General features: G+C 42.7%; 1 protein-coding gene and 1 long non-coding RNA gene across 3 annotated transcripts in view; one reads left to right on the top strand and one right to left on the bottom strand.

Moving 5' to 3' along the window:
- Positions 1–8,934: 8,934 nt before the first annotated feature.
- Positions 8,935–26,441, bottom strand: LOC119970186. Its single transcript, XR_005461560.1, has 3 exons — positions 26,325–26,441; positions 24,788–25,210; positions 8,935–9,232 (listed from the first exon to the last, which is right to left on the bottom strand). It is a non-coding gene; the product is annotated as an uncharacterized LOC119970186 (long non-coding RNA).
- The window catches only part of LOC119970184 (ephrin type-A receptor 5-like), a 430,626-nt gene continuing 428,672 nt past the window's right edge, over positions 25,715–27,668 (top strand). The window contains exon 1 of one of the 2 annotated variants that reach the window (XM_038804402.1): positions 25,715–26,310. In XM_038804402.1, the coding sequence (XP_038660330.1) occupies positions 26,184–26,310 (127 nt within the window). In that variant the 5' untranslated portion in view covers positions 25,715–26,183. The remainder of the gene's footprint in view (positions 26,311–27,668) is intronic. The other variant, XM_038804401.1, reaches the window with a different exon arrangement.

Below are 27,668 nucleotides of genomic sequence, written 5' to 3'. Positions count from 1 at the left end.
CAGAGCGTCCGAACGACCTCCTCTGTGCCTCACAATTGTGCCAGACAGGACACAATTGCCATCGGCTTACGAGCTTTCCCTAAGCTCTTCTTGTGTATTTCGCTCAGGTTCTCCCACCAAGTATGTCCTATACTCCCGGGACCTGTTTCCTCATTTGAGCAAAAGTCACTCCAAAGGGGACATCCCTTTCCTTTGAGGTACTTTCTCAACTCAACTTCCCAAACGGGACACTGACCTACTCTGCTGCTGGTCGCTGCGACCACAAATTCTTGCGGATTCATGAGGTGTCCCATTGCCCGCATGGCCATTTTTCCTATCTTAATGCTCTCTTTTAAATTTGGAACGAGGGATACTAAGGCGGTGCTGTAGACACGGGTACAGCTTTCGCTATTTTACGGAATACAAACTCCCGACAGTTTTTGGCAACAAAATCTATCAGGTTTACCTTATAACCCTGTAGGTTACGCATGCATAAACACACTTCTGAATTTGAGGATTGATCAGAACTGCTTGAACACTTGTGGTTATTTCTGTTCCCAATTGGATTCTAATTTCAAATTTCTGGGTTCTCTCGGAGTGGGGGGGCGGGGGGGGGGGGCACTTCTAAGTCGAGTCCCGTCAGAGGTCGCTACTAAATGTTGCTAATTTGTGGTGAGTGTGCTTTACACTTAATTGGCTCTGTTTTATAACCTTGCTCTAGAGTCGCCAGGTATCTTTATGATACCACCACGAGGTTCAAGTTCAAGTGATGATCAATAACTCAATACACCAGTTAGTAAGGTTCAAATCAAAACACATTTATTATATACACAGTCAATCACTATTCATGCATAAAATACTACAGAACTAGACTATTTCTACCACTAAAGGCCAATACTTAGCTTTGGAAAAGGAACCCACTGGGTCAGGGAACAATAGTCTCTTGTTCAATCCTGAGACTGCAGGCTTCCAGCTGGTATGGACTAAGGGTTAGGAACGCCTATCTTGTAGAGTGCGTTGACTGAACACTTACTTGTTGGTGCAGCTGCTAGGCAGGTCTCTGTCAAGGGTTGTTTCGAGCTGCTGGGAGACCCTGCCAAGAAGACCGAATTGAACTTGGGGACTCTACTTTAAAGTCCCCAGGGGCTTCGCACCCTTTTGGGCGGGCCCCGTACCTGGTTCCAAGTGATTGGACCATGTTCCAATCGATTGGTTTGATTTCCCCAATACTGGGGCTGTTCTCTGATTGCTGGCCGGTTCCTAAGTGTCCGTTGGCGTCTTTTGTGTTGGCTCCTGCTGGCACCGAGGAGTCTGGCTTTACCTCGATTATCTTTAACTGTTGCTATTGTTCCCGGAGATCGCTCATTAATATGTAGAAGGTCGTCAGTTTCAGTGCTGTCTGCTTTCTGCAACTCGAATATACAGGACACTTTGCATTCTGCTTGCTTTTCTGAGCCTGTCCATTTTCCCCGGCGTTCTTAGTGAATCTCCATTTTAAACTCGGGAAGTGGCCAACCCAGGTGGCTACACTATCGACATTCCAAAGCAACACTTGTCCCTTTTCTGCTTGAGGCCTTTGGCATGGACACGGCGGAATACCTGTTGGAGACGAGAGATGTGCTCTTCTGGGGTTGTGAACCACATGGTAATGTCGTCCACATACACACGAACCCCTTCAATGCCCTCCATCACCTGCTCCATGATTCTATGGAAAACCTCTGAGGCCGAGACAATGCCGAACGGCAGACGATTATAGCAGTACCTGCAATAATGAATGTGCAGAGCCTTCTGCTGGAGTCATCCAGCTGGATTTGCCAGAATCCAAGTGACTCATCTAACTTTGTCAAAAACCGGGCGTGTGCCGTCTCACTTGTGAGTTCCTCCCGCTTCGGGATGGGGTAGTGTTCCCGCATGATATTCTGGTTGAGATCCTTGGGATCAATGCAGATGCGCAGCTCCCGCGAAGGCCTTTTTACACATACCATCGAGCTGAACCAGTCAGTCGGTTCTGTAACTTTGGAGATGATGCCCTGGGCCTGAACATCCTTTAGCTGCACCTTCACGCGCTCCTTCAGTGGAGCCGGGACCCAGCGTGGAGGGTGGACCACAGTCGTGGCATCAGGCTGCAGCAGGATCTTGTACCGACACGGCAGAGTGCCCATCCCGTCAAACACATCTGGATACTGAGCGAGGATGTCGTCAATGCCAGCTTGAAGATCCACGTTGGGGAAGGTCATTGTGTAGACCAGCTGCACAAGGTTTAGCTGCTTGCATGCATGTGCCCGAGCAGGGAGGCCCTGTCTGGCTTGACGATTTCAAACCTTAGCCTTGCTTGAATGCTTCTGTTGGAGACGAGCAGATGGCAGGATCCCAATGCTGTTATGGCATTGCTGTTATAGTCCAGGAGCTGGCAGGCTGCAGAATCCACAGTGAGGATGGACAGGCTCCGTGATGATGCCGGTGAGGCATGTTCATATGTGGTAATGATGCCCACATGGTAGGGGGATTCTAGGCAATCGTCCTCTGGATCCGTTGTACTGCCAGGATCAGAATCCTGTAAACCTTGTTGTACACTCCGAACGCGCCTGCGTTGGAATTGGGAGCATTGGCCCTTGACTGGTGGTGCAGACCTGCACAAGGCTGCATAGTGTCCAGGCTTTCCGCAATTTAAACAGTGCTGCCTCTTGCAGGGCAGTGTTTCTTTAAGTGGGCGGTGCCGCAGTTCGGGCACGTCATGGTGTCGTTACGCTCCGTGCATCGTCGCATATGCGCAGTGCGGTCGGCAGACATTTGCACCTGCGCAGTGTGGTGATCGGCCGCTTCATTATCCCATTCGTATCGCGCATGCGTGGGGCTCCGGGTAGAATGCGCGAAATGGCCGTTTTCATCAATGCTGAGGCGCTGCATACTCTCTGCCCCGTGGGAGGCAAATTTCTCATATTCAGCTGATTTATATTGGGAATACCAAATTTTGTCGCGCTCATGCACTGTGCATGTTTCAATCGCGACTGGCAGGGTCATATGCTTGATTTTGAAGAGCTGCTCTCTCAGAGGATCAGAGTGAACTCCAAAAACGATTTGGTCTCTGACCGTGGAGTCAGCAATATCACCAAAGTTGCAGGACAGCGCTAGTAGACGGAGATTAGTCAAGAAGAAGTTGAAAGATTCATCTTTACCTTGTGGGCATTGTTTGAATATATAGCGCTCGAAGATTTCATTGGTGTCCACTTCACAATGACTATCAAACTTGTCCAGGATGGTCTGAAACTTTGTCTTGTCCTGACCTTCGGTGAAGTTAAACGAGTTGAAGAGTTGGATGGCTTGATCCTCCGCAGTTGAAAGGAGAAGCGCGATCTTTCTTGTATCAGATGCACCATCGAGGTCTGAGGCTTCGATGTACAGCAGAAACCTTTGCTTGAAAGTCCGCCAGTTGGCACTGAGATTGCCGGAGGTCCGCAGCTGTTGAAGAGCCTGGATCTTCTCCATGGTGCCCGGATACATTTGCTGGTCATCACGGAACAGATTGAGGTAAACCACCTAGGGATAGCAATCTTCTGGTACCATGTCGTGTTAAGCACACTGACATAACATGGGCTGCAACTGGATGCAGCTATAACTGAAAGATACTCCAGACCTTGAAGTTAGTTCAATTTGATTTATTGAACCTGTCACACAGTTAGCACAGTTCTCTGTGAGTTCGACTCTCTGCTAACCGAAGTGTGATTACTCTATCTGACTGAACCAGACTAGCTCTTAGCCACGTGCTGCAGGTGTTATGTGATATATACACCCGACTCACTCTACAGATGTTCCCAGTGGAAAGAGGCAGAGTGTGCCTTTTGCATTTTATAGTGGGAAACCACCCCCAAGTGCACTGCCTGCTGATTGGTTATGTCCTGTTCTCTGTGTTCATTAGCTGCCTGTCAGTATCTCATTATGTGCATGTCTGCATATCATGACAGTGATGAGTTGCGTTCTTGAACTCCTGCAGTCCCTGAGGTGTAGGTACACCCACAGTGCTGTTATAGAAGGAATGTTAAAACTTTGACCCAGTGACAGTGAAGGAACGGCGATGTATTTCCAAGTCATGATAAATCCCCAGAGCCTGATAATCTCCATCCCAGAGTACTTAAGGAAGTGGCTCTAGGAAGAGATGATGGTGGTCATCATTCAAGGTCTATAGACTCTGGAACAGATCCGACAGTTTGGAGGTTAGCTGATATAACTCCACTATTTAAAAAGGGAAGTAGAAAGGAAATAGGGAATTAGATACCAGTCAGCTTGATGTCAGTCGTGGGGAAAATTCTAGAATCCATTATCAAAGTCTTTATAGCAGAGCACTTACAAAACAATGGCAGGATCAATCAGTCAGCAAGGATTTATGAAAGTGAAATCATGCTTGACAAATCTATTGGAATTCTTCGAGGATGTAACTAGCAGAGTTGACGAGCAGGAGCCAGTGGATGTGGTGTACTTGGACTTTCAGAAGGCTTTTTACAAAGTTGGACATGAGAGATTAGCATATGGAATTAAAACACGTGGCATTAGGGGTAGTATATTGAGATGGTAACTGGTTGACAGACAGGAAACAAAGAGAAGGAATAAACAGTGATTTTTCCAAATGGCAGGCAATGACTAGTGGAGTACCGCAGGGAATGGATGCGGGGCAGACTATTTGGGACTGAGATTTTAGGGACCTCGGATCCAGCACCAGCTACAGGTATGCTTGGCTTATATCGAGCTTCATGAGCATCTTCCTCCGCTGAGCTTAGCATATAGGTCCTCAGTATGCAAGACCGGGTTATGGTCGAGGTGTGATACCCGGTTCTGCAAAGTGGATGGGCCAGATAATGGCCAAATGCTCTAACCAGCTCGTGGTCGACCTTGGGGTGCAAAGCGTAAAGTACTGGGTGGGTGCCAAAATACCGGGGTTGAGTGTACTCATCCACACTGATCGTAGCCATCGCTCCCTTTATGGTACCGAGGTCTTCGGTGAAGACTCCCGGGATCGTGGCCAGCACTCCGTCTGCCCCGCGAGGGAACATCCGACATATGCACTCTAACCACAGGTGGCGTAGCCCATCACAGCCCAGCAAGCTGTGTCCGTAGCCGCAGACCATCACTAATGGCAAGCACACCATCCTGTCCATGGCAGATAGTGAGGACTGCTAAGCCCTGGAATTCCTGGAGGCCACGCTCGGCTGGAGGGTGCCTACTCCTCTCTGGAGGGTCAGGGGAGTCTCCATCAGTAATGTGATATGTGTCTTTCGGTCCCAGAGCCCACAAATAAAACTGTCCCTCAGGGATTCAGCCAAGGCGCTCCCAAATTCGCAGGGGGAGGCTAGCACCCGCATGCTCGCCAAGAACTCCCCATTGGATTTGGTCGAGGCCTGTGAGGCCATGTGGAAACGGTACCTTCGGACCATGATTGGGGCTGCGGGTTTAAGTATCTTTCGAGCTAGTCGACCAGCGTTGCGAACGGCACATGTCTGATCTGTCCGGACAGGCGAGGCTTTTAATTAAAGCATAGGTTGGACCGCCGAGAGTGGTTTGCAGAATGACAGTGTGCCCTTCATCACCTGTGATGACGTTTGTCCAAAAAATAGTTGCACCCGCTCGACGTATTGTGCCCGGTTGTCGATGTCAGCGTCAAATGGTTCCAGTTTACCAATGAGCGGCATCACTCTGCTCGGGGTGGACGCTGGTCGGTGGCAAAAATCTTGTTTGCTGCGGCAACTTCACTGCTCTAAGGTCGGGGTTTATTTCCTGTGACGTTCCTCCCAATTAAGGGTGTGGCTCCGTCCCCCCAAAAAACCTGCGGAGTTCTTACTCCAAGAAGGATGGGAACCATATACAATGTAGAATAACTGATATATACTTGAAAAGGGAACTTTCAGGGATATGGAGGACTGAGTACAGGAGTGGGAATAATTTGAATAGCTCATTCATAAAGCCAGTACAGTCATAATGGGCAAAATGGTTCTCTTCTCTGCTATATAATTATGACAAAGCGGCTGGAATGTGAAATGCAAGTACGTTGGCCTTATCAGCTTCTTTTTAAGATGAGGGTGCAATCATGATATTTTTATGTTTGTTTTTTTGTGGACATCACTGGCTAGGTCTGCATTAATTATTCATCCCCAGTAGCCATTGAGTACATGGTGATGGGCTTTCTTTTAAAACAACTGCAGTGTTGCCCTCATTAGGCATGGACATAATTTACTCACGGACAGTCCATCACTACTGTAACACAGCCTTGTTTGAACAAAGTATTCCTTGTCCAGCAATAACTCATTACCTCTTCTAATGAAAAAGTCAAAGTGATTGCATTGAAATCATCAAAAGCCAATAGCAGGTCACGGTCAGATAGATTCTTACCAAACTCTGCGGTGTTGTTTATTAGTGATACTTGACTTTCTTTTGAAGTCGGTTGTTCTGATATTGAACATCCACACAAATGTTGGGAAGTTTTCATTGAGTAAATCTTTGTAACTATAATTTTCTTTATGTTTCATGGTTTAAAAAGCAAAGCATTTAGCTAAACGCAAATTGTTACATTTGAATGGATTATTGGATCAGTATTTACAGCATCCTCTGTACGCTTTGCAGCTTTATCATTTTTACATGTGTATAATTTATCTGTGCATTTGCTTTCTGCATAGGTTTGAGAGCAACACCAACATTTCGACCATTTCTTCTGTGCACAATTTCCCCTGCAGATGTCAGTCAGTTCACCGGGTCTCCTAAGGGAGACAGGTGAAAGCTCCAAAAAGATAAAGCTTTAGGACATTTCTTCCTGAGTCTCAAAGGTAATCAATCAAAACTCTAAGATATTAACCCAATGTTAGCAGTGAGACTCTGACCAGCTATCAATGTCAATGTCTGCTAAATGATTGTATTTGATTGTGAGACCTGGCAGTTTACTATCATTTGGGGCCAGTTTAGCTCAATTGGCTGGACAGCTGGTTCTTGATACAGATTGACGCCAACAGCACAGGTTCAATTTCAGTACCAGCTGAGGTTATTCATGGAGACCCTTGCCCCTAGCCTGATGTGTGGTGCTCCTCGGGTTAAATCATTATCAGTCAGCTCTTTCCCGCAAAGGGGAAAGCAGCCTATGGTCATCTGGGACTATAGAGACTACTGTCATTTCCCAATGATACAGCTATTAGCATAAAGGAAAAGAGAGAATAATAAAATAATGGACAGTAAATTCTGAGTATATCTATAAAATTTCTGAAGCTATGCTTTCGCAGTTCATAATTCTTCATCATATCAAAACTTTAATTGTGCTATAGGCAATGTCTTATCCTACATATGCTGTGACGGACAGGATAAGAGAGGACTTATGAAATCCCTGTTCCCTTCCCATTCCTGTCCATAAACAGTAAGCTTTTCCGGGGAACTAGTGCGTGTGCATTTTTTAATCCATGATTGTGTGGGCATTTTGAATAACCAGCAGAAAGCTTTTCATGGGTTTTAAACAAAGAAAGATGATTGTTTATTTTAGCACTCAACTCAAAATCTACCCTGCGGCACCCACTCACACAAGCACACAAATAAACATACTCAAGGAAAGTACAGTTGAAGAGAATAGTGCGCTGGTACAAGTTCTAAACAAAGGAAAATTCATACTTTATGTGCTCATCTTGTTCTGGAGAAAATGTGAAATAGCCTTCACTCCTGAAGCTGAACTCAACAGCTGAAGTCATCCACTGAAGTTGTTTTCAGGATTTTCTCAAAGAGGTGGACTTTCTGCAGGGCACAAAGTTAGTTGCTTGCCTGTGATCAGGGGTCAAGTTTGTTATATTGGTGGACCCGAAAAGTACCTTGGAGACTGTATGGTGTTACAGCCTGTGGTTCTTAAGGCACAGATGGTATTGTGCATTCTAAATTCAGTACTTAAAGATTAAAGGGCGACAAACATAGCTTCCCTACCATGTGATTCTTTGCATAAATTCAGTACTTAAAGATTAAAGGGCGACAAACATAGCTTCCCTACCATGTGATTCTTTGCAGTGCCTTACCCATATAAGGTAATTATCTTCAGTTGATTAACTACATCCTGATTATTGTTTGAGAACATTCACCCTGAGGGGGTTAAGTCAATTACCACCTTTGTTAGGGCGGCACGGTGGCACAGTGGTTAGAACTGCTGCCTCACAGTCCCAGGTTCGATTCCGGCTCTGGGTCACTGCCATGTGGAGTTTGCACATTCCCCCCGTGTTTGCGAGGGTTTCACCCCCCATAGCCCAAAAGATATGCAAGGTCGGTAGAGTGGCCATGCTAAATTGTCCCTTAATTGGAAAAAATGAATTGGGCTCTCTAAAATTACTTTAGAAAGAAAAGAAAAAAAGATGTGTGTGTTAGGTGGATTGGCCGTGCTGAATTTCCCCTTAGTTTCCAGGGATGTGCAGGTTAGGTTATAGGGTTATGGGGATAGGGCGAGGTGGACAGGGGAGTGGACATGTGCAGGGTATTCTTTTGAAGGGTCGGTGCAGACTCAATGTGTTTAATGGGCGCCTTCTGTACAGTAAGGATGCTATGAAAGAAGACCCATTCAATTCAGGAATGTCTCCTGATGGTCTCATGATATGTAGAGTTGTCACCTTTTCATCTGGGATGTGCCCTTTTTTCTCTATTAGATTATGAGTCTATTTTTGATGCCAGGTGATGCTACAAGTCAGCTCAGCTGACAATTGGCAGCCACTTTTGCTGGAGCACATGTTCATTTTCAAAAGAAACGGTTCATTTCATTAAATTGAATAAAGTTGTATCTTAAAATGTGACGTGTTTTTACTGTGCATGACATTTGTATTGGTTAAATACTATGTAATTGGTTAAAAAATAAACTTGGAATAAAATGAATGTAGCAAAACTTATCATTTATTTATTTTTCAAGTTGGGCCATTGAGATGCACTAAATTAGATATGGTTGGGGCAATAAAAAAATACCTGAAATACAAACTGAAAATGTAAACAGTTGCAGGATGAGATGTGAAATATCTACTATTTTGCCTTGGCAGAAGGTGAATGATTTGCTGTTCAGTTCTAGCAATTGTTGTTTTCATAATCCAGTTAATAACAGATAATAATTTGTGAATAAATAGAAAATAAGAGATAGTGAGTGATGATTGTAGTAATCCATCTCAGGATTTAGGTAATGCAATAACCAATGATAATAAGACTTGATTGAATCCAATAACTGTACTCCAGTACTGCTCTGTAGCCATTCTAATGAATCTTCTATTCTCTGTAAAATACAATAATGTACAAGATAATATATAGCATTGAATCTGTTAGAAAAATGTAATTCCAGGATGCTCTTCTGTTAGCCGTTGCATCAACATCAAGAATTTAATAACATCATAAATAGCTGTAATATATCCTTACCTTCATCGTGTAATCAGATCAAATTATGAGTATACAATATCCATGAAATAGCATAAATCAAACTTGGAATGGCAAAATCTATAATTTATTTTTTCTAAGAAACAAGATAAAATGAGAATGAGCTGTGATGACCTTTTGCAAGAGAGATAGTATGCATGCAATTTGTGGAGCTCGATGGGCCAAATGCCCCTTTCTTATCCCATTTTTTTTTACAATCTCAGAATGTCTATGTGACTGGCAAGACCAACAGTTATTGTTCATCCCTAGTTGCTCAAGTTTAATACAGCTGAATGGCTTGTTGGGTAATTTCAGAGGGCATTTCAGACTAGAGGCAAGAACCTGTGTCAAACTGGGTAAAACAGCAATTTTCTTCCCAACAAGTTATTATTTCAATTAAATTTAGAGTACCCAATTATTTTTTACCAATTAAGCGGCCAGTCCTCCTAAACTGCACATCTTTGGGTTGTGGGGTCAAAACCCACGCAACCACGGAGAAAATGAGCAAACTCTACACGGACAGTGACCCAGAACTGGGATCGAACCACTGCGCCACCGTGCTGCCCTTCCCAAACCGTTATTAGCGATTTTTATGACATCCTGATGAGCTTTATGGCCAATTTTTCTTTAATATCCAGATTTTGTATTTGCCAGTTCAAATGAGATTTGAACTAAATTTTTAGTCTGTGGCTCAGTTTTAATTGTCCAGTAACATAACCATTAAACCACTGTCCCAATGTTCTTAATGTTCTTTACATGCTGCAGCTTGCTAAATAATAGGTGAGGATAATGCTTGAAAGGCATAGAACTATTATTGTTAACTTAAGATAAAACAAAAATCATTTCCACGTATCCACAATATTTTATACAGTTCAGCACACAGTTTAATTGTGTCACTGTTTTATTATCAACAGCGAGAGTGAGAAACCGAAATGACCAACAACAACTGTCATTCAAAATGCATCCTAAATATGGTAAGTTGTCCCAAAGCACTGCTTAGGAGCATAATCGGACCAAAATTCAGTTCAAAAGTAAAACATACTTTTCATAGTTGATATATCATGATGTATACACAGTACTAAAGATTCATAGCAAATTTATTAAGTGATAGTCTCATATTCTAAGAATAGTACCATTATAAATGCTGTTTGTCTTGAAAAGAAGCAATGCTACTGAGATTTTAATGATCCCACTTAGATCTATGCAAGGCCATATTCCAATTAAAATCTCATTTAGTTGCTGTAATATGCTGAAAAATGTAATTTACTGTTCCTTGAATTAGATATTGAAATAGAATAATGGATAATTGTAATCTCAAATTGAGATTCTGTGGCTATCAGACGTAAGCTATAGTAGAAAGTCTTTAAATCAGAATTTAGACTTATAGTTATTCCCCTTTATCCATTGTTCTATGTGTTCATTCAGCGTCTTTAATGTAAAACTTGTAAAACTAATTTCAAATATACTGTTTGTTTCTGAAATACTTGATTTTGTGAGGTGTACTGATTGATAAGGGCAACATAGGATCACATTCCTAGATTAACTAGCCTGTGACATTATTATCAAGATGATTATTTGTGGTTGATTTCTAGCTATGTCAAAATGTAGTGTATACATACATTATAAAAGAAAATTATATGATTTCTTTGGAGATTTAACATTGACATACATTCCAAAACAATATGACACAGTGCACATCTGTTGATAGATCACTGAGAGATTTTATTCTCTGAGGTGCTTCACCTGACATCAAATGAAATATTTATAGTCTACCCACAATAAAAAAAATCCCAAGTGAACAATAAAGAGTGTGCTGTAGAAAAAACAGAAGTAGTGACAGGGTATGAGAATGGCAGAAGTGTGGATGGGTGAAGACTCTGAAGTTCATTTCTAAGAGTTTAAAATGATACCATTCATTGTATTTGATGGTTAGCATTCCAAGCTATGGGTACATTTTCTAATTTAGGCTTAAACATTTTCACTAGGGTTTTGCACAGTAAGTGCCATTATTACATTCGATATTAATATCAGCAATATTCTGATAAAAGGTCATCGACCTGAAATGTTAATTTTGTTTCTCTCTCCACAGATGCTGCCACACTGGCTGAAAAGTACCAGCATTTTCCATTTTTATTACAGCTGAAAATGTTTTTTTTCAGAAAAAACATTTGAAATCGGTTATGTGGAGATGCCGGCGTTGGACAGGGGTGGACACAGTAAGACGTCTTCCAACACCAGGTTAAAGTCCAACAGGTTTATTTCGAATCACTAGCTTTCGGAGCACTGCTCCTTCTTCACCTGATGAAGGAGCTGCACTCTGAAAGCTCGTGATTTAAAACAAACCTGGTGGACTTTAACCTGGTGTTGTAAGACTTTTAAAATCGGTGACAACCCAACAGTTGTAACATACTGAAAATTATTTTATAAAATATGCAAATCGATTTCCTAATAAAATTCTGTTATAGCAGTCAGTTCCCTAGTTTTGTTTGAAGAAATGAAAACCTTTCAAAGCATGTTCATTAGTGTCCGCATTAATGTAGCCGAAAATGGGTGAATCATTTTAAATCACAGTTTCAATTCACTACCTGTGAGTGACCTGATTTTTGTGTACTGAAAAGTCTTTTTTTAAATAGAATTAGTGTACCCAATTCATTTTTTTGCAATTAAGGGACAATTTAGTGTGGTCAATCCACCTACCGTATACATCTTTGGGTTGTGGGGGCGAAACCCACGCAACACGGGGAGAAAATACAAACTCCATACGGACAGTGACCCAGAGCCGGGATCGAACCTGTGGCCTCAGCGCCATGAGGCAGCAATGCTAACCATGAAATATTTTTAAAATATCAGACAAAACTATTTTCTAGTTCGATCGGGATATAGTAGTCAGTTTTTCAGTCCTATCTATTTTTCGAAACTCACTCAAAACCACTGAAAACATATCTACTTATGTCCATGCGCTCAAAAGATCCAGTTTAATGTGGAGTCGCATAGAAGGCCAGCAAACAAGAGCACCCAATGGTAATTACAGCAGCCTGGGTGCATGGCCAGTTTTCTAAATGATGTTTGCTTCGAGCACATTATTTTAAATCTAGTGCAAAACACAACAGGAACCCGATTATTTTTAAAATTTGTTCATGGGATGTGGGCGTCACTGGCTGGGCCAGCATTTATTGCCCATCCTTGAGGGCATTTAATGGTCAACAACATTGCTGTGGGTCTGGAGTCACATGAAGGCCAGACTAGGTAAGCACAGCAGATTTCCTTCCCTAAAGGACATTGACATTAGTGGACCAGATGAGATTTTACGACAATCAACAATGGTTTCATGGTCACTATTAGACTTTTAATTCCAGATTTTTAAAAATTGAATCCAAATTCCACCATCTGCCCTGGTGGCATTCGAAGCCAGGTCCCCAGGGCATTGCCCTGGGTATCTGGATTATTAGTCCACTGACAATACCACTGCTCCACCGCCTCTCCTTGTTTGCGCAAAAGCAATTTTCACTTAAAATTCTGCAATCGTTTGCACCAGTTGCGCTGATATCCGATGCAACATGCGGAATAAAAAAGGGCAATCAAGTGAAAACTCGTGGAACCTCTCAGCTATATACGAAAGTTAAACTGAGACCTCACCTACCCTCTTGGGCAGATGTGTAAGTTTTCATGGACACAATTCAAAGGAGAACAGTGGAATTGAGAGATTAATGTTAACAAGGTTAATATTTATCCCTCAACTAGCATAACTAACAATGTTTAACTAGTCACTTATCATTTTGAACTGCCTAAATTGTACATTCTCTACATTACAGTGATTACACTTCAAAAGTGTTCCGTTAACTGTGAAGCACTTTGGGGCATCCTGGAGTCCTTCAATGGATGGTAATTTAAAAATGCAGCCTTTCACTTTTTGGAGAGAGTCAATGGATTGTCGGAGACACTAAATGGAACAGAAGTATTTCTCTGTGGGTGAAGTAGGGTATAGAACCATAGAATTCTTACAGTGCAGAAGGGGGCCATTTGCCCATTGTGTCTGCATGGCCCTCTGAAAGAACACTTTACCCAGGCCCACTCACCTTCAACCCCATATCCCTGCCTAACCTGCACATCTTTGAACACTAAGGGGCAATTTGGCATGGCCAATCCACCTAACCTGCACATCTTTGGACCATGGGAGGAAAGTGGGGTACCCAGAGGAAACCCACGCAGACATGGGGAGAAAGTGAAAACTCCACACAATCACCCAAGGCTGGAATTGAACTCAGGTTACTAGTGCTGTGAGACTGCAGTGCTATAGAGGTGGGGTTAGGAAACAGAGGCACCACAGGTACTGCATTTTCAAAACTGTTGTTAATAAAATGACACAAGCAAAGTTTGAGAACAGGAAATGTACCATTGTTTCATTCAGGAATGATAAATGAAATCAGAAGGAAAGGTGACAAACAACAAATTTCTGTTTTGGTTAGCATTGCTGCCTCACAACGCCAGGGACCCAGGTTTGTTTCCGGCCTTGGGTGACTGTATGGAGTTTTCATGTTTTCCCCAAGTCCGTGTGTGTTTCCTCCGAGTGCTCTGGATTCCTCTCACAGTCCAAAGATGTGCAGGTCAGGTGGACTGGCAATGCTAAATTACCCTTTAGTGTCCAAAGGTTGGGTGGGGTTACAGGAATAGGCGAGGGATTGATCCTAGGTAGGGTGCTCTTTCAGAGGGTTGATGAGGCTCGATGAGCCGAATGGCCTCCTTCTGCACTGTAGGGATTCTATGATCATGTGCAACATAATCATTTTATACTTTCTGTCCATGGTGAACAATAGCTGCAGTTAATGCATATTTAGTGCAAAATATCAGATATTATTTTATCCACTGTAACAACAATGGTGCCACAATCCATAATTTTTATGTAATTCATGCTGGCAGAAGCTCAGGGCTGGAAAGGTTTCACTGTACTTTGGAATTCAGATATGAGCGGGAAAGAAACATGTCAAAACCCTTAAACTTCCAGCTCTGTTTACAGCTACTTCTCTTTGACATGTCAGCATTCCTTTGCACTGCTATTGGTACTAACAAAACTTACATTGATAAAATGTAGTCCAGAGTATTTATTTAAAGCTTGAATTTCTCAGGCAAAACTATGCTTTGATGGAACTTTATAATTCTACTTTTTTTGGTCTATCAGGACAGCAATTATATTGCCCCGCTCCTGTATCTCCTATTTTTAATAAGTTCTCTTATTAGCATAGGTGGGATAGGGAATACTATTTTAATGAGTCTTACAATCAAATTTAATTACATAGTCCCATCCATTAACTATTTCCTTTTGATCAAGTACATTTTTTGGAAATTACTAAAAAGTGTGTTGTATTACATTATTAGCAGCTTTGCATTCAATCTTCAAACAAACGATGGACATTTCTATCATGATTAAAAAGGAACAATAGACCTGAGTACCAAGTGAATAAAATTTAGCCACTTTAAGGCATCTTTTAGTAGCTACAAAATATTATCACATCAGCATATTTAGAGTCATAATCATAAGTCATAATCAATAGATATGTTTGTATTGTGCCCCAGAATTACTCAATATTAATGTCACTGGAAGTCCATTCTTTTTGGTACATTTGGAAAATAACTACTGGGGACAAAGTATAATAATTGTTTTAACCTGAATGGATGTGAGTGACTTACGGTGGCTTCACCAGCACTAGACAGTTGTGCACACTTGAGGAGAATAAAATCTCAGGACTTTAAATGCATTTGAAGATCATTTAGAAAACAAGAGAGGAGATTGCAGGGGCTCAAGTACATGTCTTCCAGAAATCACTGAATACAGGACCACTGGAAAAGGGCAGGTGTTGCTCCATAGGAATACAGGCCATAGGTACATAGGAACCATTCAGCTCCTTGAGCCTGTCCATCCATTTAATGAGATCATGGCTGATCTGTGGCCTAACCCCATATACCTGCCTTTTGGCCCTTATCCCTCAATATCTTTGCATAACAAGAATTTATCGATCTGAGATTTATAATCAACAACTGTTCCAGCTTCAACTTATGTTTGTGGGAGAGAGTTCCAAACCTCTACCACCCTTTGAATGAAGAAGTTCTTCCTAACATCGCTCCAGAAAGGTCTAGCCCTAAATTTTAGACTATGCCCCCTAGTTTTAGAATCTCCAACCAGTGGAAATAGTTTATTCCTGTCTTTCCCTGTGAATATCTTGAATTCTTTGACTCAGATTGCTCCTCAACCTTCTACATTCTAGAGAAAACAGGTCTAATATGTGTAATCTCTCTTCGTAACTCAACAAAATTAACTTAATTCCACTTTAAAACGGGTAGCAAATGTAAGCAAGAAGACGACAGAGCAAAGAGCTTGGTGTCCATTATGGCTAAAGTTATGGAGAAGCTATTAAAAGAGATAAGACCATGGTTCATCTGTATTGAAGTAAAATGATGACAGACAGGGTGTGTCCACTTGTGGGAGAAATGAGAACCAGGAGACACAGTTTTAGAAGGAGGTCTACCTTTTAAGGCAGAGATGAGAAGTTTTTTTTCTCTTAAAGTGTGATTGGTGTGTGGAATTATCTTCCCCAGGAAGCAGAGGAGGTGGGGTCATTGAATTTATTCAAGGCTGTGTTAAACAGATTTTTGATAGACAAGCGAGTCAAGGGTTTTGGGAGACAGATGGAAAACTGGAGTTGAGACCACAATAGGATCTGCCATGATCTTATTTGAATGGCGGTGCAGACTCAAAGGGCTGAATAGCCTACTCCCATTCCTAACCCCTATGTTCTTGGCAGTCTTGGGAATATAACTGTGTTTTTTCTTTGAAGATGTAACAAAGGAGTTTCATAAGTGTAAACAGTGGATGTAGTTAGCTTATATTTCAGTAAGATTTTTGTTAGAGTTGTTCTGGTAAGGTACTCAAAATAAGGAAAGTGGCTATCAGTGGAACTATTTCCCCAAAAGTATGCAATTGGTTGACCAATAGCACCCAGAAGTGGGGTATGCAAGAATGTCATCAACTTAGCAGATTGTTACTTTTGGGGTCCCACAGATGTATATTGGGATCTTTTAAAATTTAATATCTTCATAAACATTCTGGAACCAGAGTCAAAAGTGCCGTGGAATAATTTGCAGGTGATACGAAGCTAATGACGTCTGTTGCCTGTGAAGCTGAACAGGGTAATCTACAGGAGGATTTAAACAAACTTGGGAATTGGTCAGACAGGTGGCAGATAAAAGTCAATGTAGGGAAATGCAAAGTGCCTCACAAGGGAACAAAAATTCCCAGAAAAGCCTATTACTTGAAGGGAAAGTAAATAATGTGCACAGAAAAAGAAAGATATGGGGATTCAGCTTGACAAATTGAAGCTATCACAACAATCTGTTGTGACATTGTAAAGCAAATCAAATACTGGGATGTATTAAAAGATCAATAGTGAGCTGAAATAATGCGGTAATCCGGCCACTTTATAAATCATTTGTGTGTCTGCACTTAAAATACTGTATGCAGTTCTAATCAGCACAATACGACAAAATGCAACTGAAAGGATATAGAAAACAACAACCAGCATGAATGAATGGAAGAATTGAATTCCAACTGATTATGTAAATTGGGCAGATTATTCCGAGGAAAGAGAAGTTGGAGAGGTGATATCATTATTTTAAAAAATTCTGTAGGGATTAGATATTGTGGATGGATCATGCATGAAACCTGTTTCACCTCATCCGGAAGAGTAGAACCAGAGAATGCTGTTCCTGCATTGAGAAGAGCAAATACAAAACAAATCTGCTGCAACAGTAGCTTGGATTAGAACTAAGAGGCCTGTTCTGGCATGGTGGGCTGGTTGGGTTGTTGTGGGGTCTGGAGATCAAGAAGAATGGGTCCCAGAATGTCCTGCAGAAACGAGCTTCAGAACTGATTTAATTTAATTTCTGCGAAGTCCTCACTCACTGCCAACCTGATTGACAGGTGGGAGACCTTTTTGGGGGTAGGGGGCAATGTGGAAGCTGGTTTCACAAAGCCGAAGCCAAGAAGGAATGTAGATGTGGTGAGAGGGTGAAGTTGTTGGGGATTGTCGCAGTGACAGGAAGTGGATGGCAGAGTGCATGGTGGGTGGGTGAGGTGTTGCAATGGTACTTTGGGAGCAGATGCAGATTTACCAAGAAGCACACCGTGCCTTGACACAAGGCCCCGATGCACTGGCCATCCAATCGGAGGCTGTTACTCTGCATTTGCTGATAGACTCATGAGCCGATCTGCAGCAAATACAAAGCAAAATCTGATTCTAGTTGGTGAGCCTGAAAGAGCGGGAAAGCTGGTAGAGCGTGCGAATCAAGCCACGAGGGGCTGAGCAGGTGAGTAGGGTTTCGCCGGGCGCTGGCACCAGCAGAGCCGGGCTAGTGAAAGCATCAGGCGTGCGAAGTGCGACGCCCTGAATCAAGCCATGAGGAGCCGATGAGTAGAGGAATGGACCCAGACCAGCGACAAGCGCGCGCTTCGATGCCCCCCGAGGTGAGGGAGAGGTGGGGCGACCACGCCAAGTGAGGCAGGCTGCCTTGAAGACCCCAACCGAGCGAGGTGAGTGGGATTGTGACAATGGGGGAGTGTTGGGGGGGGGGGGGGGGGGGGGGGAGATTGTGATGGGGTTGGGGTCCATGGGGAGGGAGAGTTTGTGGGTTTGTGAGTGGAATGGGTAGGACGAAGATAGAGTGAGCGTTGTTTGAAATTCATGATCAGATTCACAGCTTCATAGATAAAAGATTAATCCAATTTTTGCACAGCTTGAACCTGATGAAAATGTAGGATTGACTGTGCAAAAAAAGCCTGCTCCTTTCAGGCACTTTATTAGCTGCCTAAAATCAAAATCCAATTCCTTGGCAATATGAAGCGACACTGTCAATCTGGCAGTCAAAAGCGAAGATTGAAGGCGAGGTAAGAGGACGAAGTTAGGCAAAAGGACAGTTTGTCATTTTACTTTAAAAGTTCAAAGTATTAACAATGCACAAACTGCACACTCATCCTCATCCAAACGTATAAATGGGTGAATTATCTCATGACTTAGACTGTTGATTTCCAGAGGTACCACATTGCCTGAAAAAGCTGAACAAGAAGTGGACTCTGGAATGAGAACTGAACTACACGATTATTTTATTGAAATGAGGAACAAAACCTATGCTGAAGACATTGCCTCATGGCCAAAATCTGTTCCACTGGGTATGACAATATTTCATACTAAACAAACCAGAAAACATAGGTAATATAGAAAATTATGGGTTCAAATTGAAAAGGAGTGTTCTTATTGGAGGATAGTGGTGAGATGTGTTGGTGTGGTTAAACTGCTGACCTGTTCGGGACTACCTCTAAAAGGACATGATGAGTTATCAGTGTCAAGTTGAAGATGTAATTTTTTACCCTGCCTTGAATATCTTAGAGAATTCGACAAATTTCTCAAAGAGCATTTGAAAAGTTATCAATATTGTGGCTCAGGAAAGAGTAACCTTTTATCACAGCAAACTTACGATGACTTCATCGCTATAATGTCAGAGCGGCTCAGAAACCAATTCACTAATGAAGTATAAGATGCCGAATACTATCCCATAATAGTTGATGTGGAACAATTAACATTAATTTTAAGATATGTGATCAGTGATGTTGTAGAGCGATTTCTTTGTTTTATCCAGCTTCTATCCCCCACTTCAAAGTGTTTGGAGACCACTGTTCTGAAAATCATTTCAAATTTAGATTTGGACATCAAAAATTGCCGTGGGCAAAGCTTTGATAATGTCGCAAATATGGCAGAAAATATTCAGATTGGCAAGCAAGATTGAACAATGAAAGCCCCTGTGCATTATTCATTTCATTTTCAGATACTCCTTGAAATTAATCTGCAACTCTACAGCTGAATCCTGTGAGGGTGCGGCACATTTTTTTGTTCAAATGTATATGCTTTTTTTTTTGGTTTCCACACATCAGTGGAATATGTTGCAATCAGACTTGGAGCAGGGAAATGAAAAACATCTGACAGTCGAAACAATTTGTGAGACCCAGTGGTCCACTTGTATGGATGCTGTTTTGGCTTTGAAAATGAACTTTGCTGATCTAAAGGAAACCTTAGCAGACACAGCTGCCTCAAATTCAGAAAAAAAATGCTTGTGAAAGAGGAAGCTAAATTCTTATCGGAGAAGTTTGAAAAGCATGATATTGCTGCTTGTACTCTTTTGTGGAACTGTTTACTTCAAAGAATGAATGCCATCAGCAAATCACTGCAAATTCTAGATACAATTTTGTTGAATGCTGCACAATTGTTCGCCTCAATTAAAAGTTTTGTGATGGAAGTTTAAAATTCATACAGCTCAGTGGGAGAGATAGCACTCACCCATTAAGAAAACAATATAGGCCCCTCTGATGATGAGAGGGATACAAGATTCAGGAAGTTATTAGTTTTTGCAACTGGAGACAATGAAATCACTTTAAAATAGAAAGCTAAGATCATAATTGAGACTGCTAATGTTACCTGCAACACAACAATGGTGAAATTGCAGAGTACAAGTGAATCTCCGAAGAAAACTGTTGATTTATTTTGCATGATTTTTGACAGAAGTTTGGGTGAGAATGCTAAAAGCCACTGCAGTGAGAAATTAAGTGAATTTTACTGGGATGACATGGACATAAATCTTTTTGATGATGAAGTGGCACAATTCATTAATTTCATCAATGGTGATGAACTCTGTGCTTTGAGAACACCAGCTGATTTGTACAGTCAAGTATGTGATGGTTTGCAGGTGGCCTTTCGAACTGTAGAAACCATTCTGAAAATATTTTCAACAATATCTGTCACAAATGTGAGCATTCTTTTTATGTATTGAAAAGAATTAATCATTATTTGCAAAGTATGATAAGTCAGGAATATTTGACAGTTTTCAGCAATATTAACAAAAGAAAGTGGATCATTACAAGATGTTGCCAACAATTATGTAATTGATGACTGTAAGAAAAAGTGTACAAAAAAATTCTAAATTGCCATGACAACAAGGAATGAAGCAAGAAAATCTTAACATTCTGCCCCTCTTCCATATTCTCTTGTTTAAATTCTGTTTTTCAAAATGGACCATTGCTCGTCTGATATAATGGCTGCAGCTGGTCACATGTTGGTAGTTCTAACCACCATCACTCTCAAGACTGGACATTAGAAAATCTCTAGGACAAAGAATGGAATCCTGCCAGACAGAGTCACTGATATTGGACTTGGACTCACTGAACATCCACTCATGTGAATTTATGAAAATAACTTCCTGATTTTGTGAGAATATGTAAAGAAGTTAACTTTTACGTTTGAAACTGAATGAGACTCTGTGAAATATACTGAGTGGCAGCGTATGCATCTTGTTGATTGGAGTGTTTGTTCATTGTGGCCTGGTTCATTCTGTCCTGCACTGGCTTTTGCTGCATTGATGGCATTGGCTGATTTTTCCACCTCCTTGCTCTTCAGCAAATTCCATGCATTCCATCTTGCCTCACACATCACAATATTAACCATCCTTACTATCATTCTGACAAGAGGTAAACTTAGATTTCAATTCAGCAATTATTCATACAGGAGTGCTTTTACAAGTTAAAAAGCACTGACCAATTTGTGTTTTTTGTGGCTTCTGCCTTTGCGTTTTGTGCAAAAGCATGTGGAGTCAGGAGGGGTGGGAGGTTGGGAGGGGATGGACTAGAAATGAAGGTAAGCATGGGGCCCCATGAACTGTAAATCCACTTCTGTTTGGGAGGGTTCCAGTGGTGGTTAGTGTGTTAAATGGTGGCAGTGGAGTGCATAGGCAGCTCACCGATGATGGGGGTTACTGGAAGTTAGGTGGTGATAGAGAAGCACTCCTACTCATCCTAAACACAGTGTTAGGGAGGCATTCTCCTATGCCCTATGTTTTTCATGTATGGGACTATCTGCCTGGACTGGAGGCAGAACAATACTTTTCACTGTACCTCAGTACACGTGACAATAAATCCAAAATCAAATCTTATGGATTCAGCCCTTTTGTTTCCTTAGGTCACGGGGCACCCCAAGACTTGGGAAATGTGGATGCCTGTGGGGAAAAATAGAAATACTGCTAAAACAAAAGGTCAACCTCATTACAATGTGTCAACAACCACCCGCCTTCCCACATTGGTTGGTTTCTTGTGCCTCTTTTTCAGCATCTGTGTGGGCTCTGGGTTCAGTTTCTGGATTTTGTTTGCACTTTAACTTCTGACATAACTCTGCTTTTGGGAGCTAAAATTCAGCCCAAATATTTTAGTGAGAGTGTGGTCAATCTATTGGAGAGGTTTGCTAAAGAAGTGGAAGTGGCAGTTAACACTGATGCATGCAAATATTCCCGTACCAGCCTCCCCGGACAGGCGCCGGAATGTGGCGACTAGGGGCTTTTCACAGTAACTACATTGAAGCCTACTCGTGACAATAAGCGGTTTTCATTTCATATAAATTTGATTGATTTTGCTTTGAGAATAACTTCTGGGGACACAGTGGGTGAGTAAATTGAGCCATAGTGTGTGGAAAGTAGAGCATATTTCAGAGGAACAGGTGACTTTGAAAATATTTTGTTTATTTGTTTAAACAGGTGATTTGGACCATATGATTCCCAACTAATCCCAACTAGGCTTTTCCTCATATCACAATTAGTCTGCTGTGGACTAATCTATAGAGATTGACTGCGATGATTGGCCAATAAAACCCTTATCATTGTGTGATGCAACCAGGAGATCGGGACAGACAGTGGTGTAGTGGTATTGTCACTGAACTAGTATTCCAGAGATCCAGGTTCAAATCCCTATATTGCAAACTTGAATTAAATTTTTAAAAGAATCTGGAACTGGGAGACGAAAAAAATAGACGTTGGTCTTTTCCATCCAGCAATTCTCAAGATTTGCAGAAATGGTACAATGTCTGGCGCCGGCTGATCTTTCCCAATTCTGTTGCCATTGAAGTAGATTTGGTTAAAGCGTGATTTTTTAAAAAATTCTGAGATATGTTTGCACTATATGTTAAACCATGTGCTAGATTTTGAGAAGTCACATTCTACCCATTCCTCTAGTCATCACACATTTCTGCACCACCTTTCATCCAAATCTGCAGCTACCAACGACCATCTTTATTATTGTCACAAGTAGGCTTACATTAACACTGTACTGTGAAAAGCCCCTAGTAGCCACACTCCTGCTGGGGGTGCTGCCTGTTGGGATACACTGAGGGAGAATTCAGAATGTCCAATTCACCTAACAAACACATCTTTCGGGACTTGTGGGAGGAAATCGGAGCACCCGGACGAAACACATTCAGACACGAGGAGAACATGTAGACTCCCCACAGACAGTGACTCAAGCCCGGAATCAAAGCTCGGACGCCGGCGCTGTGAAGCAACAGTGTTAACCACTGTGCTACGTGCCGTCTGAAATGGCCTCCCCAGAAGCAAAGACTGGGCTCTGATTTATAGCAAGTTTTATAACGTACCCCAGTATTCATTTCACAACTCTGTAAATAGAGTACACGTTTAGATCAGCCATGATCGAATTGGTTCGTGGAGCTGGATAGCCTAATCTGGTTCCCAAATAATTAATTTAGTGACTTTATCCATTTTGTCAAATCAAAGTCTGCAGTAGGAACCTATTATTAAAGTCAAAACAAGGCTGCAATGTCCTTCTGGTAAACGCCTGTTAAAAGAGTTGATTCAACAATTCCGCTGTTAAGTGTGGCAGCAGCCTATTTGTTGTATGGGTGCAGTGGTCCCTTATAGAATCTGACGCTTGCCTTTAAATGAATTATTGAACACTGCGTGCTAGAGCCAACCAATAAGTGTTATTTTACATCGTGTGAACTATCAGGTTTGATTTTCTTGTGTGTAAAATAACGGTCTTCTGGGAACTGACCTTCCCAGTCACACCCTCAGAATATAAATGAGAACTGCACGCCATTCTAGGACAGAAACACTGATGAGTTAAGGAGAGAAACAAAACAGAAACATTGATATCCACCGCTAGAAATGGATATAACCTGAACTTCAATTGTGAGGCCATTGCTTCGTGTGAATCCCTGCATTGTATCACACTGCCTTGTAAAACTTATTGTTATATAGTATGTAAAAATGTGGGGCACAAGGTTATGTGAAGGGGTAACGTGAGATATTGATCACTATTGAGGCGGACATCATACTTTCTGAATAATTAAGTCAGCATAATAATGCACTATATAATTTAAATCACTCCCTCCATCCATCCCGTTGGATATCCTGAATGAGTTCATGTTGCACTCTGAAATTGACTCATGTAAACTACGCTGCTTTCATTTCCCACTGAGTTAGAAAATATTGTCAAAATGTTTAATTTCAGGCCAAGAAGCAGAGTCAGTGAGACTTGGAAACGAAATAGTTTGCAAGTATGTATTAGAACAATCGGGCGCGGTGAAAACTGGCCTGCCAGCCGCCTTGCACCAATTTCACCCCACACACTTTTCTGACTATTAGTTTGTGCAGCTCCGGGTCTGTTTCTGATCAATCATTGTTTTTCGTGTTATTGTTTTTTTGCTCCAACGTGCTTGCAGATGGGCGGACGAAAGGTTGATTAATGTTGCTTCGCTGCAATTTTGAAACTCCAAACAATACTGGTTCTTAAAAATATCAACAATGTACCTATTGAAATATGGAGACGCTGACAACGTTTTCGTCGATGTGGGTTTGATTTTACACGCAATGCCGGATACGGTTAAAGCAATGGTTTTAATTATAAGGCACAGAGCTTGCCGGCGAAGCTCCCAGTTGTAAAGCAGTAGGAAGTGTGTGTGTGTGGTGCTGACAGCGAAGCTTGGGGCACCTCAGAGTTGCAACTGAGGTGAGGCTCGAAATTCAAAATGGGGAAAGCCTTTGGCGAGCGACAATGTCCGAAGTGACGCCTCACTCTCTCGACTGAGCAGCAAAGTGGAGAGCTAAGAGGGCTTTCAGAGGGATGGAGGGAGGCAAGAGATAACTGGCAACCGGAGGAGGTGAGGGAATAACAGGGGACAGCCCCTAAAGGGTAGTTTTCAACAGGTCAGTTTGGGAAAATAAGATGGAAGAGGTAAAAATGTGATGAAGCGAAGTAAATAGGAAAACACTCAAATAAATTTTAAACCAGCTAAAGCAACGCAAAGAATCCCAGATTGCAATAGATTGATCAAACAAAAACGAAATGAAAAGAGAAAATATTTACCATTATCAGATTTTCCTCAGTACATCGCAGTAAGATTGTGCCTTATCCCAGTGGATCACTCGGAACGTTTTATGCATTGAAAATGGACGCGCAATTGTGACAGATACTGCAGGTAACCAGTGGGATGTGTTTTATCATTAACACGCGTATTTATTTTAAATTTAAGGGTATTCCACTCACCTCACATTATGTGGCGGAACCCCCAGAGGATAAACAATCATATATATCTCCAAGGATTGTGTCAATCATTCACCAACGTTATGGCAATAGATTAAGACAACACACGCACAAGTTCAATTTCAATTCTTGATTGATTTCATGTAACTGTTCAAATGAAACAGTTTTTGCTTTCCCTGATTTCCATTGCTGCAGTTTCCAGGGTAGTTACTCAGTTTCAGAGTGTGCTGCCCGTAATGTAAGTGCTGTGTCGCCGGTATAATGAAGTCGCGGCTTAAAGTATGACAAGTCAAAATCACTCTTCGCGCGTACTGAAATGTGCGATATCTGTGTTTTCAAAAGATGTGGAAGTGAGTTTGCATTCGTTGAAGAAGAAGACGGGCTTTCTGAGGCCACGGGAAGCGCCCATCCATCCAGAAGTTCGAACTAGAAAAACAAAATCAGGAGAGTCAAAATTCTAGTCAAGCCACAAACGGGTAGAGTCTGTATCCTTCAGGAAAAGTGTGTACTGGGGTGCAGGAGCACCCTGGCTGACAACATCAATCTGTAGAAGCGATTCCGGGACCCCCCCCCCCCCCCCCAGTATTTTGGAATTATGTCACACAATCTGATGGTGTTTCTCAGTGAAAAGTGGGAGCCGGCTGTTACAATGATTAATCTCACCCAGGGTGAATGAGATTTTTTTGTTGCTTTTATTTGAGAGGCCAGACTTTCGATCATATTCGCCGGGGAAGAGCTGACAGATTTATTTCGGTACACAGAGGGGCAGAGAGAGCTGGAGGCTGCAGCGAGTTCCCTGAACCAACTTCTTGCAGGCGGCTGGCTCGGGGATTGAGCAATGGTGATGTGCTGAGGGTGATTGACAGGTCCGGGCAATGGTTGGATTTGTGCTGCGACTCCTCCTCCTCCCTCTCTCATTCTCTGTAGCATTTGCGTGTGAAGTAGCTGAATACCACTCACACACTTACATAAAACAGTCTTGAGTGGTTTGGACACGGCTGAGGCGGGGGAAAGCATCCTCCAACCTCCGGAGAGAGTGACTCGGAGGAGGAGAGGGGGGATGTGGGATCGGGAGTTGCAGTGTGTAGATCAACCTCTCCCCTAGTCCATCTATCCACCCCTACCCCTGCATTTACCCCCCCCCCACACACACACACACAATATCCCACTCACCCCTTCCCCAGTGTGTGTGCGAAGTCTGCACCTCCCGTGTGTGTGTGTGTGGTGCCGAGTCTGCACATATATAGGCAGAGAGCTGAGCATCTGCCTCGCTGCCGGACGGACTGTGAGCCCGCTCTCTCTCCGGGCCAGTGCCAGACTGACAGAGCCGCACACAGACAGCGAGCTCCAGCCGGCCACACTCCACTGGGGGGTGGCGGCTGGCGGCCCGGGCCGAGCGATGGCACGGCGGCGGAGCGCGGCTGCAGCCCTTCGGACGGCACTCCTCTGCTGGACTTACTACTACTGCTTTTGCCTAGTCTGCTGGAAACTGGAGAGGTGCGCCGGGGCCGCGGGACACAACCAAGGTAAGAGCCCTCACCATTCACATCACTGAAGCTGCTGTTTTTTTGTTGCTTTGGTTTGCTGAGCTGGGTGACAGCCAGGGACATGAACACCCGCCCAGGCATCGCCGCTCAACTGCTCTGTCCTGACAAGCCTTACTCCCAACTCCTACCTTCAAACCCAACTTCTACACTCCAGCCCCTGGGTCCTAGACGCCAGTCCACTTTACACCCAAGCCCCATTCTCGCCCCTTTATGTTTGTTGCAACATTGCTACCTGTAGGTAAAACCTATACATAAACAAAATGTCGCATCTTCCGAATCGACTGGATGTTGTTCAATGTCGGTGGCACTTTGAAATTCAATTTTAAAAAGCAATGGATCACGGGGGGGGTTATCCCCTACCCCCACCTAACTTTTCTCAAGCTGTATTTATCCAGCGGTAACAGCGGGGAATACTCCACCGCTATCTCTCCACCATTTAAACTTGTCCCTTCGGCTCTGGGAAAATGTCCTACTTAAAGTTTGAAGGTGCCAGCTTGGGACTCACTGGCCGCTGACACACACCCGTCAAACTCAGCGACTGAACCAGACAGCGGTACACACAAAACGCCGAGAGCGGATAGGGATAAAGAAACATATTATAAATAATATCGTACTGCTTTGTTGCTTAAAACATAACGTGTTGTTTGAAAGTTGCTGGCAGCCTGCCTTGTCTGAAGGGACTTGGACTCTTAAAAAGAGCAGGGGAAGAGCAGCTCTGGATCCGGCCTCTAAACCTGCTGCCGGTGGCCCTCGTGCATCGCCTTTACTATTTGAAGACAGTATGCAGGGCCGTTGAAATTATTTACAATTCGGAATACTTTGTGACGTGAATTCTTTAGGTGCGGAATTTATTTTCCAGGGATTCAAAATATTTTGTTTAGATCGTGACGATTGAAAAAGGCCCCTTTTTAAATGTGCATTGCTCACATTAATTTGATTAAGTTTAATAACTCTGGCCGATTTGAGGATGTTACAATTCACCTTTGCCCCGCGTCCAGGTCGGTGCTCAGCCAACGTTGAGAACGACACAACAGGGACGGTCTTAGCTTGGCTGTGGGGCAGCCTTTAAACATAAATCGTCGCTGAAACGTGCTTGTTGAGAAGTAGGGTTTGCCAGTGATAGTGTGCTGCAATAACGGCAGTACAATGAATTGGTGACAGTGACTGGTCCTCGGTTAATGCTTTAATTGCACCCGAGTGTGCTTGAACTGCACCGGTCATGTTTGACGCGGAGGGTTTATTCTTCCCTTGAGGACGCCTCTCCCTGTCTGTAGGCTAGATGACTCTTAATGTAAGATTTACATTCTGTTATGCGACTCCTCGTGTGCTTTTTATAA

The sequence above is a fragment of the Scyliorhinus canicula genome, chromosome 8, assembly GCF_902713615.1.
Source record: "Scyliorhinus canicula chromosome 8, sScyCan1.1, whole genome shotgun sequence".
NCBI lineage: Eukaryota > Metazoa > Chordata > Chondrichthyes > Carcharhiniformes > Scyliorhinidae > Scyliorhinus > Scyliorhinus canicula.
The sequence above is the reverse complement of the archived record's forward strand: the minus strand, read 5'-3'. Positions and strand labels throughout refer to the sequence as shown.